The sequence below is a fragment of the Pseudorca crassidens genome, chromosome X (genome assembly GCF_039906515.1).
Source record: "Pseudorca crassidens isolate mPseCra1 chromosome X, mPseCra1.hap1, whole genome shotgun sequence".
In the NCBI taxonomy this organism is placed as follows: domain Eukaryota; kingdom Metazoa; phylum Chordata; class Mammalia; order Artiodactyla; family Delphinidae; genus Pseudorca; species Pseudorca crassidens.
This window is the reverse complement of record NC_090317.1, coordinates 29,121,378-29,145,876: the sequence shown is the minus strand read 5'-3', so window position 1 is coordinate 29,145,876 and position 24,499 is coordinate 29,121,378. Positions and strand designations below refer to the sequence as shown.

The window sequence follows — 24,499 nt, the reverse complement described above, 5'->3', positions numbered from 1 at the left end:
ATTTTGACCTAAAATTCTCTCAAAATAGCAGCAAATGTTGATTTCAGTCATCTTACATTTTTTTAAAACTTTTTTCCCTTACCTTTTTTACTTTTCAGCCAAAATCCTACCTAAATGGTAAAAAAGATTTGAAGATGAACTATTTCTGCTGGTCTCAGGTTACTAAACTTGTACACATTTAAAATAGTTGCAGCTCTATTTACAATAGCCCAGAGATGGAAACAACCTAAGTGCCCATCATCAGATGAATGGATAAAGAAGATGTGGCACATATATACAATGGAATATTACTCAGCCATAAAAAGAAACGAAATTGAGCTATTTGTAATGAGGTGGATAGACCTAGAGTCTGTCATACAGAGTGAAGTAAGTCAGAAAGAGAGAGACAAATACCGTATGCTAACACATATATATGGAATTTAAGGAAAAAAATGTCATGAAGAACCTAGGCGTAAGACAGGAATAAAGACACAGACCTACTGGAGAACGGACTTGAGGATATGGGGAGGGGGAAGGGTGAGCTGTGACAAAGCGAGAGAGAGGCATAGACATATATACACTACCAAACGTAAGGTAGATAGCTAGTGGGAAGCAGCCGCATAGCACAGGAAGATCAGCTCGGATGCTTTGTGACTGCCTGGAGGGGTGGGATAGGGAGGGTGGGAGGGAGGGAGACGCCAGAGGGAAGAGATATGGGAACATATGTACATGTATAACCGATTCACTTTGTTATAAAGCAGAAACTAACACACCATTGTAAAGCAATTATACCCCAATAAAGATGTTAAAAAGAAAAAAATAAAAAATAAAATAAAATAAAATAGTTATTAGTAAAGGATTTTCTTATTCATTCAACATTTGTTGAATGCCCACTATTGAATGAAATAAATAATAGTAGTTAAGTGCATGGACTCTGTAAGCTCAACACACTTTGGTTCAAACACCAGCTCATGCACTTACTAGCTTGTGTGACCTTTGGGAAAGACATCTAATCTCATCAAGCCTCATTCCCTTTACCTGTAAAATTGAGATAACATCTACTTCCCAGGGTTGCTGTTAAAGATTAAGTGAGATGCTGCTGGCAACACACTTAGGATACTATTGATACATGGTACATAGTAAAGCACCAAGCAATGACAGCAAATATCCTTACTGTGTCCAACACTATGCCATGCAAGGGAATACAAAGACATGATGTTTCCATTACAAACAGGAGGACAGACTTGCATAAGGATGGCTTTTAAATTATTTACATTTCTTTTTATTATTAATCAAGAGCAAGAGAACACAACACAATCCAATTCTTAAGGTTACCTTTTTCTTTCGCATCAGGAAATGTTGTGTTATCATTCGTGTTGTAGGAAAATGAGATACTGTCGATTGAATAAAAAGACTTCTCCTCTGTAAAATTCACAATCCAGGAAAAACCAGATCCAAACTGCACTGCGATTTTGGGACCATTCTGGTCATCCCCACAAGAGCTTCCATTGTACGTTGCAGGACCAAGGTCTGAAATGGTTACAGTTTTCTAAAAGAAAAAAAAATCTGGGAGTTAGGCCCAAACAGGCAGCAATGAGCACAAGCATTTCCAAGTGGGGTGCCACTGCAGTTGACTTCACACCCCCCGTGGCCAGCCTGGCCCGTCTGTGCTGACCAGTCTCATATTCTTCAGCTACACACCAGTCCCTCTGGACAAATCCATGCAAGTCTAAAAGGAAAAGGAAAACCGACCTGAACCTCTGTTATTAAGTTGATTTTTTTAAAAAAATCAGATTGTAAGCAGGCAGGACCTTAACCAAAAGAAATAAGAAGGCAAAAAGGATTGAGAGGATACCCCACCCCCGCAAAGGAGACTTTAATAGCAAGCTATTAAAAAAAGGACAAGCTTTGATGTTAGTACATGTTACAAACACGATAGAAGTAGTTAGACCATACAGAAACACCATACAGTCTTCAGATTATTTGCCCTTAACCAACTCCAAAAAACCTCTGAAGAACTGATGAATTAAAATATTCATTCCTAAATAAATAAATAAAATAAAAAATATTCATTCCAACACTAAATAGAATACCTTCAAGTGTACATGCTAAAATAGCTCCACAGAATTTACACGTTAAGTCAGTTAACATATGAAATCTTATTTGTATAAATGAATACAAAGGCTAAAAAAAGTAGAAGTAAATTCCTACTATAAAACTCAAAGACAAATAAAAATACTTACATTATGTTTGTCTGTGGTCTCATAGCGTATTGTGAAATTCATCTGCCATTTTGCATAAAGGCAAGTGGCGTTTTCTGAATCTGTCAAATTAAGTTCCAATGCATAAGACGAGACAGCTCCTAGATTAAAAAGAGTAAGATTTTTAAATTGGACTACAAAAACATACATAAAATAAAAACAAGCTCTATCCAGCACTGAAGTTCAACCAGCTCTAAAATGAAACAAAGTATTTTTAATATATATGGTAACTTGGTGATTATCTTTTTATCGAAATCCTGTTGATAAAGTTAGCAATACCCCTTCCCCAAAAAGTTTACTCAACATAGGATGCTCAGGTAATGGCACAGACTGGTGACGTTTGCCTTTTACCTCCTAATAATCGTTTCCACACTCTGTGCTTTGCTAGTTTTGTTTTGGGCAATTATAGTTTACTTGTTAGGACTTTTGTTTTTTAAGGTAAATGAGGTGAAGGGGAAGCGTGGGAGGGGTGTTAAACTCCTGCTTTTCTCAAATCAGCTGGTGGAACTTTCTCTACATAAATAATGATAGATCTGATTTCTGTGGTCTTGCTGCTTTAAATCCTGTCACAAGCTATGTGACCTATGACACTTAGAAGTCTTGGCAAACTATTTTATTCCAACGTGAAAAAATGATGATGTGGGCCAGGGCTAAGCGTGTGTACCATATGACCAAAGGAACAGTACTGCAAAGGTTGTTAGATCCATAAGCAAAAGGTTAATTTTTATAAATGCAGCATTCATCATTTTTGTTTCATAATAAAATCCAATTGATTAGAAAGCCTAATTAATCTTTTGACATGGGACTTCCCTGGTGGCGCAGTGGTTCAGAAATCCAACTGCCAATGCAGGGGACATGGGTTTGAGCCCTGGTCCAGGAAGATCCCACATGCCACGGAGCAACTATGCCTGTGCGCCACAACTACTGAGCCTGCGCTCTAGAGCCGGCAAACCACAACTACTGAGCCCGTGCTCCGCAACAAGAGAAGCCACCGCAATAAGAAGCCCATGCACCACAAGGAAGAGTAGCCCCCTCTCGCCGCAACTAGAGAAAGCCCGCGCGCAGCAATGAAGACTCAACACAGCCAAAACTAATAAGTAAATAAATTAATTGATTAATTAAAAAAAAATCTTTTGACACGGACTTAAAGTCCCTTCCTACATTCTCAACCTGCTACCTCTCTTTTAGCAGAGAAACCTTTCAGGGACAAAAGAGCCTTGGGACTTTTCAGCTAACTTGACTCTGATCTTCTACACTAGGTTAAACATGGGGACATTACCTATTGCACTGAAGAGCCCAAGGACTCAAAATACGATACGCCAGCACACTTACCAGCAGCAGAAATGATGGGCCATCATCTAAGGATTTTCTTCACTGTCTCACACATATACCCAAGGGGTGAGCTGTTTCCTGTTAAGATAGCTGCATAGCCTTGAATGATACCTGAGCACACCAGCGTCACCTACAAGTGGGGACATGCTATAGACTACAGAGAATAAAGTCCTAAGAGGAATACCAAGAAGGCATGCCTCAGCAACAGCTTTCAAGCTGTACACAAAGCTCCCGTCATGCTCTGCATGCTCTGGAGACCGGGCTGCCTCACCAAGCCTGAATCTGATATGCTAAAGCTTGTGGTTGCTGACAATGCCTAAATGTATTGGCTAAGGTCCCAATAAGACCTTGTGAGGCCCAAGTAGGTTTTACAGGCTTTCTTTTCTCAGAACAATCTGGAATGGAGCTGGCATCACTGATCCAAGGCTACCCTGCAGTGGTGTTGAGAACTGCAGCTTAGAATTCTTCTAATCACCTGGAGGCCTGCTTTCCATACACAATCTCTCTTGGTCTTGTTTAAAGTCCCTCGTTTTAACATATTCTCCTTGTGAATATTCAAAGCATTCAAAACTATCAGAAACAACCAAGAAAAGTCTGGCACGTATTAATCATTTTCTTTCCAAAGATATTAGAGTAACAAACAAAACAGTGTAAAACAATGATTAGTATCAACGTGTGCTGGGGTGGAGAACTCCACGCTATGGAGCAGAAGGCACAGGTTGTGGTTCACATTTGCCACTACATTAATATCAAAACAGCCTATCTGCCAACCCATAAATGAGAACTGAGAAATGCTCTGAGGGTCCAAAACATTCTGTTCTCATGCCTTCATAGTCCTTCTCGCTGTGAGAGCTATGCCTTCACAGGGCTTCCTTGGCATCCCAGTCTACATCTCCAGCTGCACAGGAGCCACTTTTACTCAATGCCTATCACCTCAAACTCAACAATTCCACAATGAAAATCTACTCTTCGACTTCCTCCAATCGGAGCCCGCCTTCTCAGCCTCACTGGCTTGAAAGGAAAGGCAGGACCTTGTCCCGACACTCAGGCTCAAAAGGTTTTGGGAATTAGCTTCTACTTCATTCTCTTTGTTAAGTCCTATTGATTTTTTTCCCTTCAAATCCCCTCTGAAATCCAATCCCTTGCCTTTTATTTCTTTTTTTTTTTTTTTTTTGCGGTACGCGGGCCTCTCACTGCTGTGGTCTCTCCTGTTGCGGAGCACAGGCCCCGGACGCGCAGGCTCAGCGGCCATGGCTCATGGGCCCAGCCGCTCCGCGGCATGTGGGATCTTCCCAGACCGGGGCACGAACCCGTGTCCCCTGCATCGGCAGGCGGACTCTCAACCACTGCGCCACCAGGGGAGGCCCCTTGCCTTTTATTTCTATTCCAACTCCACCACCACACCCCTAACTTACTATAGATACCTCCTAGCTACCCCTAGAACTGCTGTCAGATTAATGGTCCTTAAATACCTCTTCCTGGGGCTTCCCTGGTGGCGCAGTGGTTAAGAATCCGCCTGCCAATGCAGGGGACAGGGGTTCGAGCCCTAGTCCGGGAAGATCCCACATGCCACGAAGCAACTAAGCCCATGCGCCACAACTACTGAGCCTGTGCTCTAGAGCCCACGAGCCACAACTACTGAGATCTGCGTGCCTGGAGCCTGTGCTCCACAACAAGAGAGGCCACTGCAATGAGAAGCCTGAGCATCGCAACGAACCGCAACTAGAGAAAGCCTGCGCATAGCAACCTAAGACCCAACATAGCCAAAAATAAATAAAATAAAAACTTCTTTTTAAATTAAATACCTCTTCTCTCAGGATACTTTCTTGATCAAAACCTTTTACTGGCTCCAAAATTCCCACATTAAATTTAAATTCCTCTGCCTGACTTTCAAAGTAATCTTTAATCTTGTCCCAACCTATTCGTTCAACTTCTCTCAAGCCATGTTCCCAGAACACACCCTTTAATTTGCCTGAACTTGTTCCACTGGTCCCATTCGCCATGCTCTAGTCAACCTCCCAGGCTTCTACTGCTCCTAACATTTGAAATCTACTTGTTCACCTCAGGAGGGATTTCACTCTTTCTCGCGGTCCCAAAATCTGAAACACCCGCCACCCTGCCTTTTTGTTACAATTTCTGGCAAATATCCCCACCCACTACAACAGCTGAAAATGTTAGATACTTGCTTTCCCAGCCTCCCTTGTGGTAAGGATGGCACTTACTTATACTAGGCTCACCCAGCAAAGGCATCCACCCCAGATTCTGAATAAGAGGGCGGTGAAATGCAGCCAAGAAGGGAACTATCACACTCAGATGGAAGTAGCTACAGCAGGATCAGGGTCCCAGGCAACAAGGCCAGAACAGCTAATGGCAGTGGCCAGCAGTGCAAGCTGCAGGTTAATGCTTGGTGATGGCAGTGCAGTTCAGTGGCATGTGTTAGGGTACTGAACTAGGCTTTGGGGTATATAGTCAAGAGCTCCAGTAATTCTGAGTTACCTAATGAACATTTTTTTATAAAGTAAAAATTTACTGATGTGTTACATACAGAAAAGTACACAGCATACATTCGGAAGGGATTTAAAGTGCACAAAGTATACAGCTCAAAGAATTTTCACAAACTGAACCCGCCTGTGTCAGGAAACATTGTGTCAGGAACATTCCAAGTACTCCTCAAAGTCCCCCGGTTCCCCCTTCCAGTTACGATTTCCCTCCCAAGGGCAGCTGCCATCCTGTCTTCTAACAGTATAGTTTACTTTTACAACTTGGTGTAAATGAAATCATTCACTATGCTCTCTTTTGTATCTGGCTTCTTTCACTCAATATTATGTCTGTGAGATTCACCCATGCTGTTGTGTGTAACTGCAGTTTGTCATTTCTCTCTGTGTATAGCCTTCTTTCACTACTTGTCTATGCTACTGCTGATGGGCATTTGGATAGTTTCCAGTTTGGTTCTATTACAAATGGACACATCGGTGAACACAGGTGAACACAGGTGTATGTGTGTCTATTGGGTATGTGTCTAGGAATGAAATTGCAGGGTCAGAGGGTTTGCACATGTCCCAATATCTTTTTAATAAATTCCTTTTCTGCTTAAAAAAAAAACAGTGAGATTTTATTTGTTTCTTACAATTAAGAACCCAAACTGATATGCTGTCCACTTTTCAGCAGCCATTTTCTCCATAAAGATTTCCTTGACTACAAAAGCCCTCAAGGAGCAGTCATAGTGCATAGCCCCACACCTGAGTGTATTTTACACTATCATGAATTATTCATTTATTTTATGCCTGTAAATCCTGTCTCCCCTACAGTCATAAGCTCCAAAACAACAGTTTTCAACTGTTACTTCGCAACAAACTGATGTGCCATGGTAAGTTATAGTATACAGCAAGTAATTTGTTAACTAATAAAAAAGTAACAAAGTCCATGAATGAATGATATACATGGATAGATTCAAGATTCCCTTTTCATAAGGTCTCTGCCACTCATTTGAATTTCAATATGCTCCCTTAAACAGATGATCTTATCTATGCCACAGCCCCCAGGCGTGTGTCTTTTATATGAATGTCATCCATCACAAGTGTCATGGTGGGGGAGACCATGTTTATTACTTCCCTCTATCTCCTATCATTCCTAGCAGTGCAGAATACGTATTAGATTCTCAATAAATACTGATTGATTAGATCAAGGTGAAAATACCATGCAATAACGACCCAGAACACAGCTTAATCTAATTACAGGAAGAGCCTTTAGCTCTTCCAAATCATGAACCCAACCTATCAGGCTTCTGGGTACTCCCTCAACCCCCATGTCCATTTTTCGCAATAAATTTTGACATGGATTTCAAGCTAGGAATAATCCTTTTCCCAGAAGTTAAGTTTATAGTTGAAACATTTACACTTTGGTAAAAAAATCTTCAGCAAGCCGTTTCCATCCTTATTGAAGTGTTTGAGTTTCGAATAGCCAAACCATTTTTGTCTAAAAGGCTTTGACATTAAAAAACCACAGCTGAATATATCCTAGAGTGTGTAATTATAGAGCTGACAGTTTATTCTCCAAAGAGAAGAAAAAGGCAAAATCAACTTTCTCAAATTCAAATATCCTCTTAATCTTGTTTCCAAAGAGATCATTTATAGGTTCTTTTAGAACTCAGAACAAACTCTGTTCTCCAAGCATGGCACACTGCAAAAAGTGGCTAGGTTTTTATAAGTCTATTTGACCCAAAGTGTAGTTGAAAAACATACATTTGTAAACAATATGGGGGTGGGGTGGGAACATAACACTAGTGGTAAAACAAAACCAATAAAAAACAATGATCTAAGAGGCAATATAATGGGACGATTAGGAGTCCCATCACTGGCATTGAAGAGCTAGAATTCAAATCAGGCAGTCCAATTTACTAGCTGTGAGACTCTGGGCAAGTTAACCTTGCTAAGAATTGTAGTGTGTACTTCACTTCTCCAATACATTCTTCGAAAGCATGAAAGCCCTTCAGAGCTAAGAGAACTTTGCCAAGCAAGTTAGAGATTCCAGCTTAAAAGTTTCCCTTCTAGGGGCTTCCCTGGTGGCGCAGTGGTTGAGAGTCCGCCTGCCGATGCAGGGGACACGGGTTCGTGCCCCGGTCCGGGAGGATCCCACATGCCGCGGAGCGGCTGGGCCCGTGAGCCATGGACGCTGGGCCTGCGCGTCTGGAGCCTGTGCTCCATGATGGGAGATGCCAGAGCAGGGAGAGGCCCGCGTACCGCAAAAAAAAAAAAAAAGTTTCCCTTCTAGTAAACACAGCACCTAAAGGGATCCTTCCCTAATTTTAGGTATGTCTACTTTCATCATACTTAGTTATGGACTCTTGTCCTCAAACTCATCAATTCAGAATGAGGTTGAGCAAAGGGTCTTAAAAACAAAACAAGCCAAAAAAAAAAAATCAGGACATAGGCAACAATATCTATTTACTCTTTCTTTTCAACTCATAGGTCTGTTAAGTCAAATTGACTGTTCCTCAATTCCTAATATAAGTACGATTACCGTTTCGGTTTCTGATACTCTGGATTTCTGGTAAATCTCTTAAAAACTAAAAGTAATAATAGATTTTAAGCTATGAAATAATTTTTTTAAGGTCAGAGAGTGGGTAAGGAAATAAGACTCAACACCATTCAACTAATGGAAAGGGCTTATTGCTGAGTGCTGTTTGGCAGACCTCCAGAATTCTTTTGCAATGCACAGCAGGATACCAACAAGTACTTATAAAGTACACTTTTGGATCTGATGGGATCTCTGATCATTTTAATCTGAAATTATGATTGGAATGCTTTTGTCACTACAGGAGGAAGAGCAGTCTTCCTGCACCATGGAGCACTGAAGTCAGATGTGAATATCTATAAATCCTATCAGATGTGATAACCAAGGACTAATGGATGAATAATAAGCCTGTCCTTTCAAGTATCTTTATTAAAGCTAGAATAATTTCAGCAGAATCTTGAAATCAAAGTTATCAGTGGTAAGGCTACAGAAAAATCTCAGTGCTTACTTTCTTGCTTTTTGATCACCTCCAAAAGATAGAGATTGGTTCTTTGTGGAAACCTTATTCTCCTTTTCACCTAGGACTTCCTAGCTCCCCAGGTGAACCTCCACTACTATGTAGGTGTATGTGAAGGGGTACAGGTAAGATACTAGCATTATTGTATGGGATTATAGTTTAATAAGTTGCTATCTGTACTGCTTAGCACTGATCTCGAAGTTCTCCAACGGAAAACACACACAAAATATCTTGCAAGACCTAATTTAAGGTTCACAGAAGAAAAAGGAGACTGAGTTGGTCTAGTTCACCGTCATATCCCCAGTGCCCACCAATGAAGACCCTCAACAAAAATTTACTGAGAGGTAACCATGTGCCACCTGGCCCTGTGCTAGGGAGGCAATGGGAAGTAACAGTACAGAAGACAGTCTCCACTCTCAGAGACTAAGACCACAGGGGAGACTTGACTATTACTGGGGGAAAAAAAGAGTGGAAAATAGGCTAGCCTAATAACCTAAGAGTTTGGGAAAGACAAGATTTACTCCTATTCCTCCAAATAAGTCACCTGGCTGGCCTCCTTCCAACACTCAGGTCTCTGCTCAAATGTCAGCCAACAGTGAAGGCCTTCTGACCACAAAATGTCAAGGAGGGTCAACCCCACCACCCACTCCCTATCGTCTGCTCTTCTTCCTCATTACCTGCCTCATTTTCTTCACAGTGCTTATCACTGAAATTCTATTATTTACCTGTTGGGCTGTCTTCCCCCACTAAAATGTAAGCTCCGTGAGAGCAGGAACCTGATCTGTCTTCTCCACTGCTCTATCTATCCCTTTCACCTAGTGGCTGGTACACAAAAGTCATTCCTTAAACAACTGTGGAAAGGAGGGACTCCTACCAGTGAAGTACACACTCAGGACACTTATATCAGGTTTTTTTCCCACCCAGAAAAGCCTCAACCCTATAAAAACCAGACGTCAGACTAGTTACAGCAATCAATAACCACAGAAATCTGAAATCTATGTCACAAAGGGAACATAAGCAGTGATGCTACGAAAAGTTTTTCACCACTACTCTCTTTGTAATGCCTCTATACAGCTTTTCTTCATAAAGGTCTCTAGTCAGTTATAATTCATTCAAATAAATACCAGCATAACTTAATCTCTGTGAAAAAGACAAATACATAGGCTCTGAGAATTCTTTTCTATATTTACTCTAGAGCAACTATTTTTAAAAGCTACCTGCTGCAGCTGGGATAGTGTTATAAAGTTACAAAGTGAAAACGGCCCAGCTGGAAGCGAATGAGACCATAAATTCAGGAACAGATCCTCCTTCGTTGGTACCCTCTGCAGTAGTCAGGAACAGCATGAAATTCATAGCAGGTACTTTACAAATATTTCTTGACTTTTCAAAAAACTATTCTTGGTATCCATTTTGATATATAAAAGTAACATGCAAAACCCACCACGCAACTGAAGAATTGCTAAATTCTTAAGGAAAAAAAGAACACATGGAAGGAGTTTGAGCTCCACACTGAACCAATAGCTGGCAGCACAAGCAACTGTAGAGAAAAGGGAGTTTCCATTTCATCCCGGTACCTCTGAAAAATCTGACCTACCTACATTATTAACTTTTACTTCTCCAAACCCTGTTCTGAACTTGAAAGTGGAGGGAATCAATCTTGGAAATCTTCCAAGAGAATGAATCTAGTTAGTCCCAATCAATAAATGGCAAACTATCAGATGAGCTGATGGGTTCTTTTATGTGCTTCTTTTTGCCTGTTTATTTTCTGCAATGAGCAAGCACTGCTTTTGTAAAAACAAAACAAAAAAAAGCTTTCATTAAAAAAAATTTAATGACATGAAAGTCAACAAGACAATGATTATTTTTTTTCACTTTCTCTAAACAATAACAGTGTTGTTTGTGCAGATCCAATTGGCAGTGAACTACTGATTACCAGATGCCTTGGTCAGATGTGTTCTAGTCAGTGATAAGGTGCTTTTCGTTGTAAACAATCCTCTCTTAGGGTCGCTTGGCCCTCACTGAGTACTTCACAGGGGAGTTAAGGCTTCGAACTGTGTTTGAGCAAAGCCTCTGTGGCCCACTTTCAAGAAGGGCTACAGAAGAGTTTCCTGCACTGTGTGCACAGCTGGACTCTCTTTTGGCATCAGGACCCTTTACTCTATCCACTGAAGACCTCAAAGAGCTTTGGTTTATGTGAGTTACATCTATTGGTATTTGCTGTACTAGAAATTAAAACTAAGAAGTGAATAAAACACATCAGACCCATGAGAGTGGTGATGTCATCACACATTCATTCTATAGCCTCTGGAAAACTCCACTGTACTGATGAGAGGATGAAAGTGAAAAAGACAAATGTCTTAATATTATTCTAGAAATAGTTTTGATCTGACAGAACCCCCTCCCCCGGAAAGATCCTTGAGAATCACTAGATTAGATCATCAAGACCCCTTCCAACGCCATGGATCTGGAGCGAGATTTCTCATCTTTTGGCACTACTGACGTTTTGAGGTGGATAATACTTTGTCGGGGGTGGGGGAGTGCTGTCCTGTGCATTGTGGGATGTTTAGAAGCACCCCTGGCCTCTTCCCACTAGATGCCAAAAGCAATCCCCAATTGTGACAACCAAAAATGTCTCCAGATATTGCCAAATGTCCCCTGGTTGAGAATCCACCATTCCAGGGTGTTGATTTTATTCTACTGAAATGTGAATTACAAAATGTGCACCTCTCACTGCCTTCTCAAGCCCCTAATATATCTACTTCCTCTCTACTCCCATCTGGATCTATTCCTTCTGATCTTTTATTAGGTCACAAACAGCAAGAGTCAGTGGTAGCAACAAGCACAGGATTTATCAGTTCAGGAAGAGATATTCTGGTCAAAGTTCACCTTTCAGGCATTAAAAGGCCTCAGGGACCCAATGCTTGGGGGTGGGGTGCATCATAGCACCATCAGCCAACATTCAGCCAGTCATTCTTAGGACCTGGTAACAACCCAATCCTTAGGAAATTACCTACCCTCCTCCTCCTCCGAAAACGAGGTAATAGGCCAGTTGTGTGAGAGGGAAGAAGAAATGGAGCTTCTGAAGGCAAAGAGGCAGTATACAAGACTCAGATATAGCATCCCTCTAAAACCTCAACATCTGGGGACATTTCTGTCAGGGTCTAGCTGGGAGGAAGTAACAAAACTGGTAAAAAAAAAAAAAAAAAGGAAGAAGAAAAAAAACCCCACGATGTCTTCAGCACCTCCAAGTCAGATATTCACTCCCCACCAAAGTTCCTACTCATCCCTTTTAGTCTCCAGAGGTTGGGTCCAAGTTTTCTCCCCTGGAAACTGCCCCAGCCACCTTAGATCCCTTCCCCATCAAAACTCCAAGTACCAAACTCCAATCCATCATCATTCTTCACCTCTTTAATCACCCTTCCTCCACAGCGTCAAATTCCTACCCCCCACCACCCAAGCCTCTCACTGCCTCTCAGAATCTACTCGTATCTGTTCCCCCCACTTACCCCAAGCTTTTCTCCACGCAGGCAGTCTCTTCCCTCAGTTTTCTCTCCCGCCCCACAGTTTTCCACCATCTTCAAAACTCTTGCCTGATACTAGGACCAAGATTCTAAATGTCTATGACACCCAGAATCTGCACGTACCGCCCTCCTATGCTCATCACTCCTTAGTATCTCCCCCAAGTTACTCTTTCTAACCCGAGGTGCTCCACTCCTCTCTCTTCCCTACCTACTCCCTCGGCGTCCACCCCCCCCCTTACTTGCCCCGTTATGGGCCCTTCTCCCCTGCCATCCCTCGGTCGGGCCTTCTCTAGGTCATCGCTCGTCACCTCGGGCCAAGCGCCGAGGCCCAGTGTCAGTCGTTCAGCTTCTCAACCCCCTCTCCCCGGACCAGTCTTTCAGGTTGTGGCCTCTGAACTGGGCGCCCCGGGCCCAGGCTCAGGGACTAAGCAGGAGGGCCCGACAACTCACCCAGGACGAGGCAGAGCAGAAGGAGCCCGGATCCCGGAACCGGGGCGAGGCGGAAGCACACCATGATCCCGCAGGGCAGGCTGCTGCGGCGAGAAGTGCAGCGACAGCAGAGAAAAGCCTCGCGGAACCGGGTCAAGAGCGCCGCTGACCACCGACCACAACGCTGCAAAACCCAGGACTCGGCGCTTCAGCACCGGTCATAAGACCAGGGGCGGGACTCTTTCTTGCCTTCAGCCAGTCACCGCGCTTGAAGGCGGCCAGAGGGGTGGTGATGCATGGCCCGGTGGGCGGGGTGACCACGCCCTGGCTTTTTGGTTCACACTCATTCTTGCGCTCCTAGGAGATGGGTGCGGACGGCCGTTTCTAAGGCTAAAGAGAAACGAACTTTTTTGGGGGGGCAGGGGGGCTAGATGGCAGAGATTATTTCAGTTCCGACTCCTTGAGGAAGGAGAGAATACTTTTGCTGGAGTAAAAATGGTTGCTAGGCATCGCAACGGAATACCTACAAAAATAATACATGATTATTCTCCAAACACTGATGCCCATGCAGTTCATGTCATTAAAAGGACAAGGGAGCTAGAGGGTGATACAGAGTCACTGAACGCCAGAGCAGGGCTTGGCCTTGAAGTTCACCTAGTTACAACACCCTGTTTTTCAGATGGGGAAACTGAACTCAGAAAGAGGAAGAGTCTTATTTAAATATAGAAAGAAAGAAAATGAGAAAGAAAGAAATAAAATAGAAGGACAAAGGGAAAAAAACAAAGATCATCCATGTTCCTACTACACAGAAAGACACTGTTATCTATCTATCTGTCCATCCTTCAGGTTGTTTTTCCTCTGCCTATACACATGTAAATATTCTTTAATTAGAATTCATACTAAACATACTACTTGGTATAGTTGACAGTTGGACGGATGAAACCTGAAATATTCAACAAACGAAAGCATTCAAAAACTATAAAAATCTCAAGTTGGGATAAAGCACTGATTCTCAAATATTAGTTTCCAAAAGAATTATATGGGGATTTTTAATAACATATTAACTCCTCAACCTCATTCCCCAGAGATTCTGAAACAGTAGATCTTTGGCAGTCCTAGGAATCTGTTTTTATTTTTTTAACAGGAACCCCAAGTAATTCTGATTCCTATGGTCCCCAGACTACATTTTGAGCAACACTAAAATAGAGCTTCAAAATCACCTAGTCCAGGAGATCTTAATCTGGTTCCAATGGATGAACTTGGGGTCGGGGGGTGTCTGTGAATCCCCAAAAATTACATGCAAGGTTTCTGTATGTGTATTTTTCTGGGGAAGTTTATAACTTTTACTGATTCTTAAGTGGGACCTGTGACTCCTCACCCTAACACCCGCCCCTGCTCAAATATTAATATCTAGCCCCCACTGTCTTTTGCTTTAATGTGATTAATTCCTGAAAGTGAGAACACTTAGCAATGAATGTGTTCTGTCATGGGTGAAACTGAGTCATGAGCAAGTGACTTCCTCTAAGAGGGACTGACATACACTACAGTATTAGGCACTGCCTTTAGCAAAACAAGGTCATTTGACTGCCCCACTATCAATAAACCTAGGCAACAGCTATGTCCTGAAGAACCCACAATTGAGTTGAGCACTCAGAAGTTGCCCCCCCATTCTTAATGGAGCAACTCTCTCCCTTCTCCCTCAGCTGTAAACTGCCTAACTTTAATGTTCAGTGAAATTCTAAGTTCCAGAAGAAGAGACAAAAGAGGATGATGGAAAGAACATTGGATGGGCAGTCAGAAGAGTTGGGTATGAGATACCACTTACTGGCAGCATGACCTTGGGTGAGTCAATTCATCTCTTTGAGCTTCTATATCTTTATCCAAAAATAACATAGTGTGACTAGAGCTGTTTCTCAATCCTGGCTGCACATTGGGATCACTTGTAGGGCTTAAAAACTAGAGATGCCCCTTGGTCCCGCCCCTTGAGATTCTGATTCAGTTGATATGGAGTTGGGCCTGGGCATTATGTTTTTCTCAAAACTCCCCAAGGCAATATTAATGGGCCAGACATGATCTCTCTAAGGTAGCCCCAGCTTTACAATTCTAGGATTCTATGAGAGTAAAAAGAAAACAAAGTGTCCCAATGAGTCAAACATTCCATTTAACAAATTGTTGTCCTGAACTTCTTGCAGATGTCATCAAATGAAAGCATGGAACACAGAGAGATATCAGCGGCCTTACAAGCGAAATCCACCACCATCACCACCTTTTCCCCTGGCAAAAACAAATGCTCATTCCTTGACTGGGACAGCCTCCTTCAGGAGACAGAACAATGTTTTGGGGGTGGTGAGTAAAGGTTGGGTTATTTTGTCAGAAGAAACAAGCCAAAAATTCTCAAACCTTTGTTTGGTCTGAGTGTCCATACTTGCAGTTGTTTAATGTCCCCTCCTCCAACACTGTGAGAACTACTCCCTTTTTTGTGCACTGTCTCCCATCACCCCCACCCAGTTGAAAGAACTTGACCAGAGCTCTTCTGCAGGAGAGGCAGATCCGTATGTGGGACTAGGGTCCATGGTTTGAGGAACTTTGTGAGATCCCCTGGGATCTGAGCTTCACATCTGTGGACTTGATTATTGATACTGCTGTAAACAGAGCGCTTTTACGTGCACTTCCTCTCCTACCCGACCTCGTACCCCCACCTAGGGCAAAACTCCTCAGTCCCCCACCACCATAGGTAGATTCTGACTCTTTGGAGCAGCTCTGAGAGCTCATGACTTTTTAGCCAGGCAACAGGGAGTCACCGGCAAACACTGCCCTAAATGTGAACACACTGAATGGTGGCAGAAATAATGACCCTCTCAGAGTTGGTAAATGACAAAACAATGAGATGTGTGGGTCCGAGGGAGGAAATGAACAAAAAGATACAGATTTAGAATGGAAAAAATGACAAATGCTTATTAAATAAACGAGCGACCCTGAGGTACTGGTGCCATCTGTTGAACGAAGAAAAACCCACTGTCTAAAAGTTGGGAGTTCTGTTTTATTGGGGGAGTTTACTGAGCACTATAGCCCGCACCCGAGACAGCCTCTCAGAGAGCTCTGAGGAAGTGTTCCAAAGAGGCAAGGGAGGAGCCGCGATATAGAGGAGTTTTTTGCTGGAAAAAAAAAAATGTGGTCAAACATGAAAAATTACTGCTAATCACAAAAAAAAACAGACATCTCAAGTTAATGATTTTAGTGCTTTTCTCTGTATGGGAAGATGCAAGAATCTGGGCTCATTGCAATTATTCCTTAGATATGCATCTTCCCTATCTAGGGCCACTATCCTGTTTTCCTCCATCCTGAATGCCCCTGGGGCGCACTGTTGGGGGTGGCTGCCGAGGCTGCTGGCTTGGTGGTGGGCGACATTCTTTGTTTACTGAAATGGCAGGCTACATTTTTTTCTCCCCACATCATGCAATTATTTTATTTGCATTCTTTCTCTGCCATTTTTCCTTTCCCTACTCATTTTTTTTTAGTTTCTCCTACACTCCTTTTTCCTTTCCCCTCTGGCATGGCCCCCTTTTCTGGGTAAGCCTCCAAACTGTGACTGTACGGTCATCACTCAGCCCAACGGAAAGGTCACAGTGGGCTCAAAGGGCTGCCAGCCTCGAGCTAGAGTGCGCTGGGTGAGTGGAAACAGGCCATTGGAGTTATTTGTTTCCCCCAGCAGGATTCTTCTCGACCTGTCCCCCAAAGATCTGGTCTAACCTGCTAATGATTCTCAACTTGCAGCATGCATCACAATCACCAAAAAGGCTTCTGAAAACACAGATCACTGGGCCCTACTGTGGAGTTTGAGCCAGTCTGGGGTGGGGCACGAGAATCTGCATTTCTGGCAACTTCCCAGGTGATCCTGATGTTGCCATTCTGGAAACTCTGAGTAAAGAGACCCCAAACCGAGGTCACCTGTCCTCTGGGGAATGGGGTTAAGAGGTGGGGGAGAAGAGACTTTCATTAACTTCTACAGTATTTCAATTTTTACAGCAATCAGATTTTTTTTGTAATAATGGTTTTTAAATTAATGAGTGCAAATCATTTTAAGAAATCAAATAATTTTTAAAGTATGAAATTTAAGGGAAACACACTTTCTAAAAAAATTTTTAACATCTTTATTGGAGTATAATTGCTTTACAATGGTGTGTTAGTTGCTGCTTTATAACAAAGTGAATCAGCTATACATATACATATATCCCCGTATCCTCTCCCTCTTGCGTCTCCCTCCCACCCTCCCTATCCCACCCCTCTAGGTGGTCACAAAGCACCGGGCTGATCTCCCTGTGCTATGCGGCTGCTTCCCACTAGCTCCTGGACTCCAGTCCCACTCCTCAAAGTAATAACTGGTAACAATCTCTTTTTCTCAACTCTTGGGAAAAAATTATGCATGTACCTGCATATATATTTACATTTTTTAAATTAGATAAATACGAGCATGCTCTACATATTGTTTACTGACTTGCTTTTCTCACTTAGTGGCATATCTTGAAGATGGTCTTTAAAAGTCGTATAGCTTTGCCTCATTCTTCTAACTAGCTTTCATTGCGTAGCTGTACCATAATTTATATTTATTTATTTAATTTTGTCTGTGTTGGGTTTTTGTTGCTGCATGCGGGCTTTCTCTAGTTGCAGCGAGTGGGGGCTACACTTCATTGCGGTGCGCGGGCGTCTCATTGCGGTGGCTTCTCTTTGTTGTGGTGCACGGGCTCTACGTGCACAGGCTTCAGTAGTAGTGGCACGCAGTCTCAGTAGTTGTGGCACACAGGCTCAGTAGTTGTGGCTTGTGGGCTCTAGAGTGCAGGCTCAGTAGTTGTGTTGAATGGGCTTAGTTGCTCCGCGACATGTGGGATCTTCATGGACCAGGGCTCGAACCCATGTACCCTGCATTGGCAGGCGTATTCTTAACCACTACGCCCCCAGGGAAGTTCCTGTACCATAATTTATAAAACGCAAATATTCTTAAACCCCTCTTCCCCAAACAAATCCCTAGATCTGTCTGCAGCATCACCCTGTGGTTAACATAGGAATTGCATCACATAACAACACCATTAATAATAAGGGAATTTTAATAAATTACTTAGACTTATGTCACTGTTTTGAAAAGTGGAAACTTGCCACAAGGTAAGCACTGCTGGTGTGGCCGGAGCAGAGTGAGGTCCAGCCATTGTGATGCTGAAGTGGATCTTTGGAACCCATTCAGCCATCTGATTATCATGCAACATTAGGAAGGTCATTCCATGCTCTGTGTGCATCTGATATTCCTCGCCACACACCCCCCTCCGACTTGGAGGAGAAGGGACATAGCTGATGGAAGGAAGTTACTTCTTAGAAGAGGGACAACTTTAAACACTAGTTGGTCTCGTGTGTGTGTGTGTGTGTGTGTGTGTGTGTGTGTGTGTGTTTCACTTTAATCATTTAAAGAGGGGTGGTATAGTGCAGTAGTTGAGAGCAGGGCTGTGGCATTGTACTGCATCGATTTGACTCCTGCCTCTACTACTTACTAATTGTGTGACCTCTGGGCCTCAGTTTCCTCATCCATAAAATGGAGATAATAATAGTAGTACCTATGACGTAGGATTATGGCAAGGATTGAATGAGGTACATGAAAAACTCTGACAAGTAGTAAGCACTTGACAAACATTCCTGTTACTGTTATTAGTCGTAGTAATTGTAGGGTTCCCTTCTCTCTGCCAGTGTGTCATAGACCTAATGACTTCTCACTGGTGCTCACTGATTAAGGAAGGGCCATTGCTATCCTTCATATTTAAAACTTTTTTCTATATAAATGCATACATGTCCAATGAAGAATGCTTGTAAAACATTGCTAAACACCAAGAGGAAGATTAAAATAACCTGTGGTCCTACTTCTGCCTAGAACATTCCTTCTCCTCCCACCTCCTCCAACACCAGGCTGGCTTCTGCTTCTCCTTCAGGTGACATGACTCTCTTCCAAGAAATCTACTTTAACCAGTCAAGGCTGAGTTAAGGGGGTTTCACCAACGTGCTCCCCTAAAGCTCTGGACTTCCCTCATCATGGCGTTCAGCACACTGTAATTGTCCGTTCACTGGCCCAGACCCCACCGGAGCCTGTGAGCTTCTTTAGGGCAGAGGACATGGCCATTTTTTGTTTAATTTATTTTTTATTGAAATATAGTTGATTTACAATGTCGCAATAATTTATGCTGTACAGCAAGTGGGACATGGCCATTTTTTTCACCGATCTATGCTCATAGTAAGCGCTCAGTAAATGCTTATCAAATTCACGAATGAATGGCAAGTCTCAGAATAGGTTCTCGCTTTTGGAGATCATATGGCCTAAGTGCTGAGCTGGCGGAATGGTCTCCCCAGCAGAATATTTCCCAAGTTTTTTCCATCTGTGTCACATCAGGGAAAGTGGCAAGATACATGCCTTCTTTCCACTAGACCAGCCCGCTGACCGAGGACAAACTGCTAACTTCCGCTTCTACCACTTTCTCTTCGTCTATATGTCTCTCTGTCGCACTCTCTCTTTCTTTCTTTCTTTCTTTCTGTCTCTCTGTCTCTGTCTCTCTCTCTCACACACACACACACACACACCCCTCCCTTAGCTCTTCACTGGAATCTCCACATTCTCTTTCAACTGAATAGATTATGAAGGAGAGGGACATTAGGACCCACAAAACTGTGAGACTGTGTGTTGCTTAGGCAATAATGTCATATCATTCCCTTCCTTTGCAGTTGGGGTTTGGAGGAGAGGGTTCAGAGTCAGAGGTTCTTACCTCCCCACTTTATGACATTGTTGATAGTGACAATAACCTGAGGCTTCAAGTGTAACTGAGAAGGCTGCTGCCAGCTCTTTGGAGTAAGATGGCAGCCACTTACTGCAGGCTCCTGATAGGGAATGATAGACATTTAAAATCAGAAGAGCTCTTGTCTGCTTCAACCCCTTCATTTTGCCCAGGGAGGTCAAGTTACTTGGCCAAGTAGGCAGCAGAGCTGGGAATAGAACTCTTACCTCTGTATTTGTTGCCTAGTGCCCTATTCTCAGTTAGCTCAGACCCTGTGCTCTAAAAGGCCCCCTTCATTAAAATTTCATGTCATTGAGAAAGGCCAGGAAAACACTGAGGGCCCTGTTCAGTTCCGGAATTTATTAAATGGAGACCTTAGCGCTCTTATGAATTGAAATGTGTAAGTTTCCTAGCAACTTCACTCTTCCAGATGTTATTTATTCCCTTTTCCGGCTGACTGTTCATGGAAGTCCTTGTTGGCTTTACAATGGGCTTTGAGGAAGACAGTCCATCTGGTCAACTCCTTCATTAGGGATGTAATAGGAGGCACGAACAATAAGTACACTTCACTTGATTCCATCCCTTTCCTTCCATCCATATCCCCCCCCCCCTTTCTCTCCAGACACAGTGATTTCTGAGAGCCAGGGTGGCTTCCAGGGTAGACACAGCCACCTGCAGACCTGTGAAACCAGGATTCAGATACCAACCTTCCTGCCGCATCCAGCACAGGGCTCGCACCTAACACTCGCTCACGCTCCTCAGCATAAAACCCAGGAAAGCTGGTTTCTGAGCCCAGTTTGGCCACTACTCACTCCGTGGCCTGTTCAGGTCACTTAATCTCTTTAGCCACTTAATCACAATTTCCTCTACTGTCTAAGGGTTTGGACAACAGCAGTGTTTCTCAAAGTGTGTTCCAGGGAGTCCATGGGCTCAGAGGAGGTTTCTCAGAGCAGATGGGCAGGACGTCCTGACTTTCACTCCACATCAACAAGAATGGCTCCAGTTTTCTCTGTTTTATGTATTTTTTTTAATTACTGCTAGATCTTTACTTATTTATTTAATTTATTTATTTTTGGCTGTGTTGGGTCTTCGTTGCTGCACGCAGACTTTCTCTAGTTGCGGCGAGCAGGGGTTACTCTTCGTTGCAGTGCGCGGGCTTCTCATTGCAGTGGCTTCTCTTGTGGCAGAGCACGGGCTCTAGGCGTGCAGGCTTCAATAGCTGTGGCACGTGGGCTCAGTAGTTGTGGCGCATGGGCTTAGTTGCTCCGGCATGTGGGATCTTCCCAGACCAGGGCTTGAACCTATGTCCCCTGCATTGGCAGGTGGATTCTTAACCACCACACCATCAGGGAAGTCCCCAGTTTTCTCTGTTTTAGATCATGGGTTTTTGTGGGAAATTTTGCTTGAACAAAGGGCTCTGTGGCTAAAAAAAAACTGCAAGAAACTTTGGACTAGAAAATCGCCATGGTCACTTTCAGCTGTAACAGTCTAAAATCCTAGCTTCTTTCTGGGTTTCCAAGATAGGCCTGTCTGATAATGAAGGATTCTGGTATCTTTTGTTCTAAAAAGAGCAGCTAAAATGAGAAGACTTGAAGAGCACATCCATGGCAGGCCTCTAGGGTCACCTCTAAGCTGGTGGCACCAAAAAGATAGTAATGGCTACACGTGTCCTATATGCCAGGGATTGTTGTAAGCCTTTCACATGGAATTCTCACAACTCTATAAAGTAGGTATTATTGTCTCTGTTTTACAGATGAGGAAACAGAAGCACAGAAAGGTTAAATAACCTGCCTGTCTTTGTCAGCTCGGGCTGCTATAACAAATTACCATAGACTGGGTGGCGTAAGCAACAAATATTTATTTCTCACAATTCTGGAGGCTGAGAAGTCCAAGATCAAGGTGCTGGCAGATTCAGTGTCTGGTGAGAGCCAGAGCTGGTTGACAGACAGCTACCTTCTTTCTGTGTCCCCGCATGGTGGAGACATCATCTCTCTCATGTTTCTTCTCATAAGGGCACTAATCCACCCTCATGACCTAATTACCTCCCATAGGCCCCACCTCCAAACATCATTACGTTGGGCATTAGGGCTTCAACATATGAATTTAGGGGGGACACAAACATTTGATCATAGCACTGCCCATGGTCACATGTCTATTAAGTGCAAACCCTGGCAGTCTAGCTCCAGTGTCCATGTTCCTAACCATTACCCTGGTTGTACAAAGTCTCTAGCACCAGGTGCTGTTTCTAATCTCTGAAAATCCATCTGCCCATTGGACATACCCACTCAAACAGCTCATTGTCACCTCAAACTTAATTTCTCCTAAACCAAACTCATCATTTCTCTTGTTCCCCAAGCCAGATGACCCTTCCCATTTCCTTTGTCCTCATGAAGATTTCTAGACTTTGTTTTTAATGTCTTAACTTTATCTTTAATCCAGCTCCTCCATACCCAAACTAGCCACTCACCAAATGCTGTTGATGTTTCTTTTACTATTTCTCTTGAATCTATCCTTAGCACTCTATTCCCACCCTAGACCAGGCCGTCATTGTCTAGCTGCTCTCCTTGACTCTAATCCTTCTTACACACCAATGTCACATTGATCTCTCTCAGATATTGCTCTTACCACATCCTCTTACTACTCAAAACCCTTTCGCTAGCTCTCTCTTTCTGACTATATTAACTCTAGATTTTTCTGCTTGGCTTTTAAGGCCTCCACAATCTAGTTCCTCTCTACCAAGCCAATCTTATCTTCACAGTATACATTCTCTTCTCTAGCTTTGTCGGTCTCCTTATTGCTACATAAGTTTTCATTGACATTACATCTGTGGCAGACACGACTTGTTGCTTACCAAAGAGTCATTCCCCCTACTTCCTTAGTGACAGAACCTTGATTATGTTACAGGTGAAAATGTGCACAGCTCCAAGAGATGAGTCACAATTGCTCTAAACCACTCATGCAAGCCTTTGGTAGTGATGGATATAGGAATGACCAAGTGACCTAGTTCTGGCTAATGAGACATAAGGAGGACTCTGAGGGAGCTTCTGGGAGAGATTTTTCCTCTCACAAAATGAGATGAATTGGAAAAACACTCCATCAACCTCTTGCTTGAGGTACTAGAATTAGGATGTGATGTTTGGTGCTGTGGCAGCTATCTTGGAACCATGAGGGGAGACATCATTGTTGCACTGAGGATGTCAGAGCAAAAAGACAAAAATGTCAATGATATGGTTGAGTTGCTACACAAACCCTGGGACTGCCCACATCACAACTTCTTGTTAAGTGGGATAATAAAAGTCTGTATAACCTTAAGTCACTGTTAGTTGGGGAACTTTGTTGCTTGCACTTGAAGTCATCAGAACTAATATCCTTCATCCATGAAGCTGTCCATTTGTTCCACCAACAATTCAAATCCTGAAATGCTTTCAAGATGCAGTTCAAACCCTCCTTCTCTGGTGAGCTTATAAACTAGCATTTAACATGTGTCCTACAGTTCGGTACTTCATTACGATGTTTTGTATAGCTTTTCACTCTAGCTTCTCCGAGGTCCATTTTGACTTTCCAACCAGACTAAGTTCCTTGAGGAGCATGCCTTCTACTAGCATATTTTTCCCCAGCGCTGCCAGCAGTGCTTAACATGGTGCTGCAGTCATCAACCTTCCTTGTCTGAATAATAATGGTGTCTGTAAACTATTGGAATGTTTAGTGCTGAATAAGAGGCACCTTATGTCTCTCCTCTCAATAAGTTCTTTTTTTTTTTTTGCAATAAGTTCTTTTTTTACTCCAGCACAAATAATTCAAAGTCCAAAGTAAGCAGGTGACATTTTATGAGCTCAAAGGGGTTTTTTTTGAGATTTGACACGTTGTTAAATATTATTTAACCCCGAAATCTATACTGTGGAACGAAACAGACTCATAGACATAGAGAACAGACTCGTGGTTGCCAAGGGAGAGGGGTGTGGGGGAGGGATGGATGGGGAGTTTGGGATTAGCTGATGCACACTAGTATATATAGGATGGATAAACAACAAGGTCCTACTGTATAGCACAAAACTATATTCAATACCCTGTGATAAACCATAATGGAAAAGAATATGAAAAAGAAGGTATATATATATATATGTATAACTGAATCATTTTGCTGTACAGTGAAAATTAACACACATTGTAAATCAACTATACTTCAATAAAATTTTAAAAAAGAAAACAGAACTTTAGGTATACAATTTTATATATAAAATATAGATTTTACCTAAAGATGTGAAAAAAATCTATATTGTGGAACATATAAATTCGTGTTTCTCAGTCAACTATACTTCAAAAAAATCTGTGTTTCTCAATAATGACTGCACAGTGGAATCACCTGAGGAACTTTTTAAAACATACAGATGTCAGGATCCCACCTCCAGAGATTCTGACTTAATGCCAGGTGTGGTCTGTTTGTCAGAGGTTTTAAAAGGTCTCTGCGTGATTCTCCTGTACAGTCAGGGTTCAGACCCACTGCTATAGATCACTGTGTGGAAGTCCTAAAGCAGGGTTCTTAAACTCTAGTGTCCATAAGAATAACCTGTGCTTTATGTCAAATGATAATTTCTGAGCCTCACTACCAGAGAATCTAAGAGTCTGGTTGGGGCCCAGGGATCT

The 24,499-nt window shown here is 42.8% G+C and overlaps 1 protein-coding gene across 3 annotated transcripts in view; it reads right to left on the bottom strand.

Moving 5' to 3' along the window:
* Nucleotides 1-13,293, bottom strand: part of LAMP2 (lysosomal associated membrane protein 2) — a 35,807-nt gene extending 22,514 nt beyond the window's left edge. Inside the window, exons 1-3 of one of the 3 annotated variants that reach the window (XM_067723295.1) lie at nt 13,074-13,293; nt 2,223-2,341; nt 1,315-1,528 (exon numbers count right to left, since the gene is read on the bottom strand). In XM_067723295.1, coding sequence (XP_067579396.1) covers nt 1,315-1,528; nt 2,223-2,341; nt 13,074-13,137 — 397 coding nt within the window. In that variant the 5' untranslated portion in view covers nt 13,138-13,293. The remainder of the gene's footprint in view (nt 1-1,314; nt 1,529-2,222; nt 2,342-13,073) is intronic. The other 2 variants (XM_067723297.1, XM_067723296.1) reach the window with 2 other exon arrangements.
* Between the last annotated feature and the right edge of the window lie 11,206 nt (nt 13,294-24,499).